The sequence below is a fragment of the Paramisgurnus dabryanus genome, chromosome 8 (assembly GCF_030506205.2).
Source record: "Paramisgurnus dabryanus chromosome 8, PD_genome_1.1, whole genome shotgun sequence".
In the NCBI taxonomy this organism is placed as follows: Eukaryota; Metazoa; Chordata; class Actinopteri; order Cypriniformes; family Cobitidae; genus Paramisgurnus; species Paramisgurnus dabryanus.
This window is the reverse complement of record NC_133344.1, coordinates 8419982-8431584: the sequence shown is the minus strand read 5'-3', so window position 1 is coordinate 8431584 and position 11603 is coordinate 8419982. Positions and strand designations below refer to the sequence as shown.

The 11603-nt window shown below is 37.9% G+C and overlaps 1 protein-coding gene across 5 annotated transcripts in view; it reads right to left on the bottom strand.

The window, feature by feature from the left end:
* Window positions 1-7561: 7561 nt before the first annotated feature.
* Window positions 7562-11603, bottom strand: part of LOC135771814 (protein NLRC3-like) — a 44032-nt gene continuing 39990 nt past the window's right edge. For all 5 annotated transcript variants that reach the window (XM_065282180.1, XM_065282184.1, XM_065282181.1 and 2 more), the window contains 2 exons: window positions 10793-10966; window positions 7562-8678 (listed from right to left, as the gene is read on the bottom strand). In XM_065282180.1, coding sequence (XP_065138252.1) covers window positions 8672-8678; window positions 10793-10966 — 181 coding nt within the window. In that variant the 3' untranslated portion in view covers window positions 7562-8671. The remainder of the gene's footprint in view (window positions 8679-10792; window positions 10967-11603) is intronic.

Genomic DNA, 11603 nt, shown 5'->3' with positions numbered 1-11603 from the left:
TTGAAACAGAAATTACATTCTCAAAACTCTAAGATAATTTGGCAAAACAGTCTTACAGTTTAGCTCAACACTACAGCTTACTTGCAAAAGCTCATATATTTCCCAAAACTGTTCACTCATGCTTCAAAACTAAATTCCTTTCCCATATAAAGAGTCAGTGCCACAAAAATGGCAAATATCCTTCTCAACTGCTTTGGCTCATTTCTTGAAACAGACGGACATTCTCAACACTCTTGGTGCTTTTGTCAAAATAAAGTGGATGGTTCGGCACAACAACATGGTTTACCTGCAAAAGCTCATACCTCTCACAAAACAGTTCACTCGTGTGTCAAAACTAAATATCCTTCTCATTTTAACATTCAGTGCCCCCAAAATGCATCGTCCCTTTGGCATTGTGTAAGCACTGAAAGTCGAAATGTTTAGATGTTTTGTCACTATGGCAGTGGACCATTGAAATATCTCTTATGTCCACCTTTCAGTCTTAGCCCTTTATTGACAATGGTTACTGTACTGTTTTTTGTCTAGCTAACAGAATACAATTGTGTATAAAACTGGAAAAAAAAAGATTTTAGGGAAGAGTAGCCTCCAAGGTTTGACACCACACATTGCACTCACACTGCCAAGGAAATTGTAACGACTTTTATTCACACACAAAGTAACTTCCATACACCAGACCAAAATAAAATATATAAAGCATAATATACTCTAATATAAACACAAAAAACAATGAAAACTATATGCAGCCTGCTGTAAATAATGCGGGAGTTTCAGAACTAACATTTCTTCACTGGTCGCTGTCCTCACCCTTCCTCTCCTGGCCACCATCCTCACCCTCCTGACCATCCACACGCTGCTGTCTGTCTGGCCACAGATTCTCATCCACATCACAGTGTATTATTCTCCCTTGCGATGCAACGAGGGAACAAAACGGCGTGCCTGTCGCAACCATCCCCTACACTGATCTCCTGTAATATCCTAACACGCAGCGTTCCTCATGGAGCAGGGACCTTTGATTTTGAGCCCTATGCTCATATATCTCCACCTCCTAGAGGAGAAAAACTCAATAGTATTGAGGAAAGGAGAGTAAGGTGGTAGGAACACCATGACCATCCTTGGATGAGTAGTGAACCAGTCCCTGATTAGCAGGCCACTGTAGAAATTCACATTGTCCCATACAATGACATATTGTGGTAGGTGAGGCCCGACGAGACCTTTCTCATTTTGAGGGATCAAATCAAAATGAAGGCGGTCCTAGAAGATGAGGAGCATCTGTGTATAGTATGGGCCAAGACTGGGGATGTGAGTGGCCACACCATTCTCAGATATGGCATCAAACATAGTAATATTGCCCCCTCACTGGCCTCGGACATCAACCGTGGCCCGGTGGGCAATAATTTTATGGCCACGTCTTCGGCCCTTGGCCAGGTTGAAGCCAGCTTCATCCACAAACACGAGGATGTGAGGGGCCTCGTTTCCTTCCAATGCCATTATTCTCTACAAAAGCGTAAACTCCTACTTTGTTAGTCAAGTTTTAGTTTTACCTGACTGTCAATTGCTGTAATAAATTTATCAAATGTTAAAAGCATTCCTATATGTTATTCATGGTATTATGTTATTGACTAATTTTGCCAATTGAACAGACTATTGTGCATGTGATGACTTATACAATGAAATGACACTGACACATTTTGGAGTGAACAACCATTAGACTGAGAATCAACCAATCAGTTTAGATCAACAAGATCTAGTCACTTGGAAATTGTGCTAAATGTAGGCTACCTGTACTTAATCAGTTGCAAAGATGTACTGAGCTATTGAGACATGTACTTAGATATTTGCAATTTGATGAAATGAATGAGAAATTCAATTCTGTTGTAAACACTTGCCAAGTGGTTTGGAGGTTTGTCCATGTTGTTTTGAGAATGTAATTTCTGTTTCAAGAAATGAGCCAAACCAATGGAGAAAAACTGTAAGTTCAATATGCTGCATTACACGTGACAATATGAATAAGCCTACCCGATTGTTGCTGAACATTTGCTAACGACAAGTTTTTTATTGTTTTAAGCATCTTCACGCAGGCGTGACAGTATTAGTCAGTTTCACAAGACTAGTAATGCTCATTGAAGTATTAATGCTAAGCACTACAGTGCAATGTCTTCCTTACTTCCCGTTAAAACAGTACTTCGTTTAATTTAATACCAATAAAAGCCGTAAGCTTAACCAATAGGCTTGTTCGACGTCATGCGGCGCCGCGAGAATAGACAGCTGCTTTCCGTCAAAGTACCGCGAGAGTGATTCGCGAAATCATACGGAGGAGTTTGCTTTTAAATCGCTCTCGCGAAACTTTGACATCATCCGGCAGTCGGTTCTTGCGGCGCCGCATGAAGTCGAACAAGCGTAATAAAAAGATAGCAGCAACACCAAGCTTGTGCGTGCTGCGTAGGATGCATTCACGTCCGCTGGGAGATTTGAGAAATGTTCGTAAAAATCAAACAAAGTAATGTTTTCAGCGGGGTGGCAACAGGGGTGGCAAGGACTTCGTCTGGGGTGGCAATTGCCCTCTGGCTCCGCCACTGGGTTAACAGTTGGTAAAAACAACACAGCATATGTTTAATTAACAACAACGGGATGGGTTTGTTTTTTTAAAACCCAGCAAAACATAACAATTTATGATTTACATTTGTGAGAAAATCAAGCAGCTAAAAGAATCAGACAGACATCTTTACTGTCACCTGTAAGTCCTTACAATAGAGGGTTTTCACCGACGTCGCGTTCTGGGCGGTAACCCAGATGCGCGGCCATTGTGGAAGCACTCGGTGTAAAGAACTGAACGGAGTACAATGGATTATTGTGCGCTTTGGATACTTTAAGTGAATGTAGACATGTCTAAACAACAGAAAACGCGTCCAAGATGCATACAGGGAATGACTTGGACCACAAGACAAGGCACGATATTTCAAGAAATTACAATTTATAGGCGGTGCAGATCCTTACAAGTTAGCTCCCACTTCTTGGATCCGTGACGACCCGGTGATATAGTCAACTATCTGGTTTTCATGCCGTGCCCATATATCAATGTCAGCTTTATTTATATAGCAAATTTAAAATAGTCATTGTCCTACAAAAGTGCTTTAAAGTAAAATAAAGCACACTGTAAAACAATAAAAGCAATAATTGTTTTTACCATTTACTATTAAAAATATTATTATCATTACAATAAAACATTTGTTATGAGCAATTAAGCACACTGGCATTAAGGCATTGCAGCGCAAATTTTAGTTGTGTTTAAGTACATTTTGTGCAAACAAGGCAAGGCAAGGCAAGTTTATTTGTATAGCACATTTCATACACAAAGGTCATTCAAAGTGCTTTACATAGAAATGAGAAAACAAAAATCAAAGATACATGAATTTAAAATATCAATTAGAAGAAAATAAATGTGATTTTAATAAAAACTGTTTAAATGTATGAAAAAGAATAAAACAGGAATAAAAGTATAAAACAGTTAAAAATAAGAATAAAAACAAGAGAAATAGAAAATAATTAAAATAGTGCATATATAATATAGTGCAATCAGTTCGGACGCAGCATAGTGCTCATTCAGTAAATGCATAGCTAAACAGATGTGTTTTAAGTCTGGATTTGAATGTGACTACTGTTGGAGCACATCTGATCTCTTCTGGAAGCTGGTTCTAGCTGCGACTGGCATAATAGCTAAAAGCTGACTCTCCTTGCTTTGAGTGAACCCTTGGTATTTCTAGCTGATGTGATCCTAATGATCTGAGTGATTTGTTGGGTTTATATTCAATGAGCATATCAGCAATGTATTGAGGTCCTAGTCCACTGAGTGATTTATATACCATTAATAATACTTTAAAATCAATCCTAAATGTAACTGATAGCCAGTGTAGAGACCTGAGGACTGGTGTGATATGTTCATATTTTCTGGTTCTGCTCAGAATCCTGGCAGCAGCGTTCTGAATGAGCTGAAGCTGTCTAATGGTCTTTTTGGGAAGGCCAGTGAGGAGGCCATTACAATAATCCACCCTGCTGGTGATGAAAGCATGCACAAGTTTCTCTAAGTCTTGTCTGGAAACAAAGCATCTAATTCTTGCGATATTTTTGAGATGACAGTATGCTGATTTAGTTATTGCTTTGACATGACTACTGAAACTAAGGTCAGACTCCAGAATCACACCAAGATTCCTGACTTGATTTTTAGTTGTTTGACCCCTAGCGTCAAGGTATGCATTCACCTTGAGGACTTCATCTTTGTTTCCAAACGCAATGACTTCAGTTTTCTCTTTGTTTAACTGAAGAAAGTTTTGGCACATCCAACTGTTAACTTCATCAATGCATTTGCACTGGGAGTCAATGGGGCTGTAGTCGTTAGGGGATAGAGCTAAGTAGATCTGAGTGTCATCTGCATAACTGTGATAGGCAATTTGGTTCTCTCTCATTATTTGGCTTAGTGGGAGCATATACAGGTTGAACAGGAGTGGCGCTAGAATTGAGCCTTGCGGGACTCCCCATGTCATGGATGTCCACTCAGATTTATGGCCACCTATACTTACATAATAACCTCTCCCTTCTAAGTATGACTTGAACCATTTCAGGACCACCCCAGAAAGCCCGACCCAGTTTTCCAGCCTGTCAAGAAGTATGTTGTGATCGACAGTGTCAAAAGCAGCACTGAGGTCGAGTAGCAGCAGCACTGATAGTTTGCCTGTGTCTGTATTGAGGCGAATATCATTTATTATCAAACACTAAAAGTTCATATTAAATACTCTTTAAATAAAGCACAACAAGTAGAAGCATTCTTGTTTTATACTTTATATACTTCAATCATATTTCTAATACAATACTACTCTTTTTCTTGAGCTTTGCCAACCACAACCACCTCCTCTGATAATTTCTTGCAGTCCTTTCCCTGGTTTTTAATAACTTTTAGAAGTCGATAATATTCCAAATGTTTTTCTCAAACTGTCCTAATGATACAACCTCAAACACGGCAATAATTAACCATTTTCCTTGACGACATTTGTGATATACATCAGTGCCTGTGCTCTGTTGTGATGCGGAGTGCCTCCAATATATGGCAACTACCGTTCTGATGACGTGTCGTGAAAACCCTCTATAAAACAGAAAGACATCACCACTGTCAAATCAAGATCAAGATGGATAGTACAATATAATGACACACTGACAGTTTTATGAATAGATGATCACACACAAACAGTGAGAATCGCACAGTAAGAAATTGAAGGTAGAAGTTTATGGATACCATGAACTGTGTGCTTACCATCATTTATCAAAATATCTTCTTTTGTGTTCAACAGAAAAAATAAACTACAGGTCTGTAACAACATGAGGGAGGGTAAATGATGATAAAATGTTCATGTTTGGCTGAACTATCCCTTTAATCTTCATGCATCTTATCTTTTATATGTTGCTCTTAAAGATCTGTTCTTAAGTATGCTCGAGTTGGATGTTGTATCACCCTGTGGAGCCCCAGGAAGTGAGACAGACAGACAGACAGACACAGTGCATTTGAGTCTGAATAACTTTATTTCCTTATACAAACAGATTATAAAGGCACCAAGGGGGTGCAAATAATGCAAGTATGCAAATAATTACATATTTAGTGATATCATAGAGACAAGAGTGCATTTATTATAATCTAAAAACCACACCCACTGGGGGAAAACAATCCATCTGTCTCCATTGACTTTGTATTGTGTGAGGCTGCCTCCTTGTCATTTCTGGCTTAATAACAAAAAACAGAATAATGCCTAAAAGCTGCTGTGTGACAGGGTGTCCAGTTAAAAAAAAAAAAAAACGGAATTAAGTTTTTATAAGCTACTGCGCAATAAAACCCACCCTTTAATGAGACAAAAGTTGATCGCCGATTATGTTGCCCTCCAGTGTGTAGTTCTAATAAGAGCAGTACTACGACAAGCTCCCTGTATCGACTTTTGTGTCTTTAAACGCTCGTTTTTTTTGGGGGGGTCGACAGATTATAAAATTTCTATGTTTTTTGTCTTGTAAGCTGTACACCCTGTCCAGTGGCGTGTTTACCATTTTGGGGGCCCTTAGCAAAGTCCAAGAACCAGGGCCCACCATGCCCCAGCATTGCCCATTTTTCATTCGAATTGCACAACAATAATATTCAGTATATAGAATTAAGTGAGATATATACTGTATAAACCGGGTTTATTTATGCTTAAAATAACACTAAATTGTTACAGTTTGGTATGACAAAAATTCTTGGCTCAAAAACATTTTTACGCCCCTCTCAGATGTCTTATAGGATGTATTTAAAACAATGTAATTAATACTGCAACTTCAGTGTCTGACATCTTACTAAAAAAACTAAATGAGGAAAAAGAGGAAGCATTAGATTATGATTCAGACTGATCTAACAAACTGAACTAACAAACACCAGCAACATTGTAAGTTGGTTATTGCTTAAATTTATGGATGGGAATCGCATAACTATCATGTTCATATTGCAAAAACAAACTTACTGTGATATACAACAAGCATATAGACTAGACATACACTAAAGATGAGATTTTAATGACAATGATGAGATACAGAATATGATTTATGTATTTTCGACGTGATTTAAACCCCTGCGTGGTGTCTTTATCATGTTTATACCTGTACGAGTGTGGAACAAAAGATGCGTGTCACTGATCAAACCAAACCACCAATCACAGGTTTGAAGCCCAAAGTCTTTAAAGTAAACTTGACCATCAAGTGAATGTTGTGCAGTTACGAGAGCACAGAGAGAGTTGAGTGAGCACTTATTCCAGCACTTGTGTGGCTGCATTTGTGCACGCTGAGCAGAGGTGCACTGTCCTGTAGAGTTCGCTCATGAAGTAGCCTACTTCAGTTTATGTGCCCTCGCGAGGATGCGCGCATATATTATTCTGCGTGCATACTTGCACATCTCTTGCTCGCGCGTGCTTTATCCTTGCCTTAGATTTGCGTCTGAATAAACGTAACATACTTTCCCACACCTTGTGCCCAGTAGGGGGCCCCCCAAGCCCGCGAGGCCTCATGCAATTGTGTGGTTTGCGTGGTGGACACGCCACTGACCCTGTCACACAGCAGCTTTTAGGCATTATTCTGTTTTTGTTATAAGCCAGAAATGACAAGGAGGCAGCCTCATGCAATACAAAGTCAATGGAGACAAACTGATTGTTTCCCCCTGGTGGTCATGGTTTTCAAATTATGATGTGCTGTGCTCCGTCTCTATTGATCTTCAAGGTGCCATTTTTCTTAATCACATTTTTCAAACTTTAGTTAGTGTTAGAGCAAAAATAATACCTGCAAAATTGTAAAGCTCAAAGTTCAATGCCAAGCGACTCTTTCTTTAACAGAATTCCCCTTTCAAAGACTACAGAGAACGGCCTGTTTGGACTACAGCTTCTTAGGACAGTGAAAACACTGGTATAGAGATAAGTAAATTGTGTGTAAAATACTGTGTTTTTTACACACGAAACATGAACACGTGGTATATTGTACACCATAAACACATTCAAAGCCTCAAAAACACAGGAAAAACAAGACCTTTAATGCTAAGACAAACCATAGCATTACATCTCAACACAGAAACTTATTGTAAAACAACACACACAATATAGTGTCATATATACAGTGTTAGATCCAATTATGGCTATGCTAATAAAAATGTTAGATCCTTCAGATTCAAGGTTTAGATCTAGTTCTTGCACTAAGCACTACATCTCACCGGTGAAATAGGGTGGATCTCATGCCTACTCTCAAATTACATCATTTTACAATTTAGTAGTGGTTAAATGGATTACATAACAGTTTATGAGTCCCCGATTGAATAATTTTCAGATCAGTAAAAAAGGAGGGGGAGTAAATGTGATTCAAAAAATTACAAGTATAAACATAAAATAACAAAAGTTACAAATAAAGTTGCCTAAGGTCTAACAGGAGATAAATTGAATAGTAACACTGTCTTCTTTATTCTATAAATTAAAGGGTTGGTTAACCCTAACCCTAACCCTTTTTTAATATTCTGATTTTTGAAAGACTTATCTTTGTGCATGCACTTATTAGTGTGTGTCTATTTGAGTGTGTGCGGCTATGCATAAAGGCAATAGCTCACGTTAGCATCTTCTTGCGCTCAAATTTTAAAATGGCTTGAATGTTAACATTTGCAAGTTACGACACACATGCAAATGATAAACTTCTATATAAACACTTATTTACTTCTGAAAAATGACAGTGGATTGTTACACTCTTGATGGTCTGACCCTTGAGACTGATATATTTCCTTATCTGTTACTGTACTTGTGAAGATAATAAAAATAACATTAAACAGTAATGAAAAATAATAAAATAAATAATTCAAACTTTGTAAATGTTAGTTCATATATATGGATAAATGGACATTAAACTAAATGCAATACTGTAATAAATGATAGGAAAAAAATGAAATGCAACACAAATGTAAGCTTGTACACAAGTCAGAATATCAGTATGAATTACAGTAAGGTATATTATCATAATATGAGTATGAGCACACACATATAACACTCATACATGAGATTTTACTGATGCCACAGCTGATTTAAGCCATGGAAGTATCTTGGATGCCTGCACAACTGTCGTCTGTTGGACGGTGGATTGATCAAATACTGGAAAAGAAACAGACAGTTATGACAGACATGGACAAACATTATCTGAAAATCTCCTTCATGTTTACAAATAAAATTTATAGCTATGTTTACTTTACATGCAGCCAATCTTTCTTATTTGTTAGAAAAGATGGTTTAGCCCAGCAGTGTCAAACTCATTTTAGGTTGAGGGCGGGATGGTAAATAACATCACCATGTGAGGGCCGGAGAACTTTTTAGAAGCTTAGTGTGCTGATAATAAAACAAACTTCAAATAATTGAACAGAATTATACCTTGTGCTTATATCTTATAAATGTGTAATGGGAACAGTCATTTAGCAAAGAAATTGCTACTGTAGATTTATAAAGCAGCAAACTGTACCTAGTTCAGTTTAAAGTCATATAACACAGGCATTATGCGATTAAATCGTGCTTGCTTACATTTCTTTGATCACCAGATTTGGGGCAGTTGCTAACTTACTCTCATTTTTAGACGTTTGTGTTTGAGTCCTGTTCAGCTACGACATTTAAAATAAGCCATTTCTAAACTAGAGTATACTGCTGTTTCTGTGTGAGTGATTTACATATTAAATAGGCACCATCTGAACTTAACCAATCCGCGTTTACCAATCAGGACCTTGCTGTAGTAGTGACATGATTTCAGGAAGCGAGCGGAGTGGCAGAGTCTCAGCAGAGTCGCAGAAGCCCCTCCCATAACGCAAATTTCCGCGTGAATGTCTCAAATGAATAGAATTTCACTCGCGAGTGAACTCAAATGTTCAAGCGTCCAACTACGCGTGAATAGCGCGTTTTTGCTGCCTCTACTGCGGTGGGAATGCACCATTAAGGAGACACACACGACTGCCGCATCCTGCCTAAAAGTGTATTTAAACTTGTGGCAAGACCCATAACTAGAAGCTCCAGGAGAATTTGTTATGCAACTGGGAAGAACAAACAATATACATGAATGAACCCAAGCCTGTAAATTAACTCTTCGATTACTGGGAAAATGGGACAAAGTGTTATTAAATTGCATGTTGTGAATTCCTTTTCGGTTGGTTTTCTGAACTATCCGTGGAGCATAATAATCTAATTGACCAGTGGATGAAATATAGCAATTAATATGGTCTGGCACCCTAACTCAAACATAATTATATTATTGGAGTTATATTGCGTGTGAAAACGGGATTGCAGGACAGCCACAGTTACAACATAAATCGATTCCAATGAAATTTTGTTGTATATGGTAAATGGACTGCATTTATATAGCGCTTTTAACAGACCTATGGCCATCCAAAGCGCTTTTTACAAGTTGCCTCACATTCACCCATTCATTCATACACCAACAACGGTGTCAGCCATGCAAGGCGTTATCCAGTTCGTCAGGAGCAGCTGGGGTTAGGTGTCTTGCTCAAAGACACCTCGACACTTGGACAGGTGGAGCTGGGGATTGAACCACCAACCTTCCGATTTGTAGACAATCTACATCAGGGGTGGGGAACCCTGGTCCTGGAGGGCCACTGTCCTGCAGAGTTTAGTTCCAACCCTAATTAAACACACCTGAAAAATCTAATTAAAGTCTTCAGGATTACTTGAAAATGAAATTCAGGTGTGTTTGATTAGGGTTGGAACTAAACTCTGCAGGACAGTGGCCCTCCAGGACCCAGGGTTCCCCACTCCTGATCTACATGAACCACTGAGCCGCTGCCGCCATATACAAAACAATGGCAACAGCACAGTTAAGGGAATGCATGCACTGCACATTCTGCTTGTGAGTTATTTCAGAAACATTACATGAAGCAAAAGGATTTGTGAGCATATGCCTGGAATTCATAAAAATGTAAGCAGCCAGCTGGTGATTGACAGACCAGCTGGCTGCTTACATTTTTATGAATTCCAGGCATGGTTATAATGACTGAAACACTGAAAGTCATATCAGGCTTATTAAATGAATGAATGTATTAATTAATTGTTAAACTGAACGCAAAGCTTAAATAAAAAAAATATGTGTTTTGTTGAATGGATAATACATAAAGACATATGAAGCCTGTTAATACACTAAATTCATATCATATAACAACCACAGATTTCAATGTATAGTCATTAATGTATATTTTAAAATGATTATTACTCACATTAAATTCTCTAGTTTATAATGTGGATCATCCCTTAGATTACAGAGCAGCATCACTCCTGGATGTCCGAGTTTATTATTACAAAGATACAGATGTATCAGATGTGATGGGTTTGATCTCAGAGCTGAAGCCAGAGCAAAACAACCTTCATCTGTAATATTACAACACTCCAACCTGTAGAGAACAATTACACACAGTTCACTCTCTTAAATCACAATAAACACATCAGATCAACATGGATTTCTGTTTGTTTATTCACGGTTTCACTGTTTGTATTTATTTAATTAATGTCTCAGTTTCAAAAACCATATAATCAATGTTTGATAAGAATTTTAATAAGATCTTGAAGATTTTGAGTAAGAATTTAAATAAGTAGATGATTAAAAACAGTGATTGTGATTAAAAACAGTTAAAGTGACAGTCTCAAAGATAAAATGCCTTTACAGTTAAAATCTATAACTGGATGTTTGTTTTTTAAATTTGTCTTTAACAGCACACACAAAAGACACAGAACAGCAGGTGTGACATGTAATAGTTTTAAAAAGACAAGTTAGTTACTGTAACTATTATTATGGTGCTTTTCCATTGCATAGTACCCCACAGTTTAGGTCAGATCGGGAAAACTTACTTCACTTTGGCTTGGTTAGCTTTTCCATTGAGTTTAGTAACACTTTGGAGTGGGAGGGATTATAGTTATATTTTCGCTGCCTATTGCTGTGATATCATACAAGTGAGAGCGTCGTTGTACATTTATTTATTTCTTAATCTGACACAAAATTAAAATTGACCACCACAAATAGATGTTTGCACA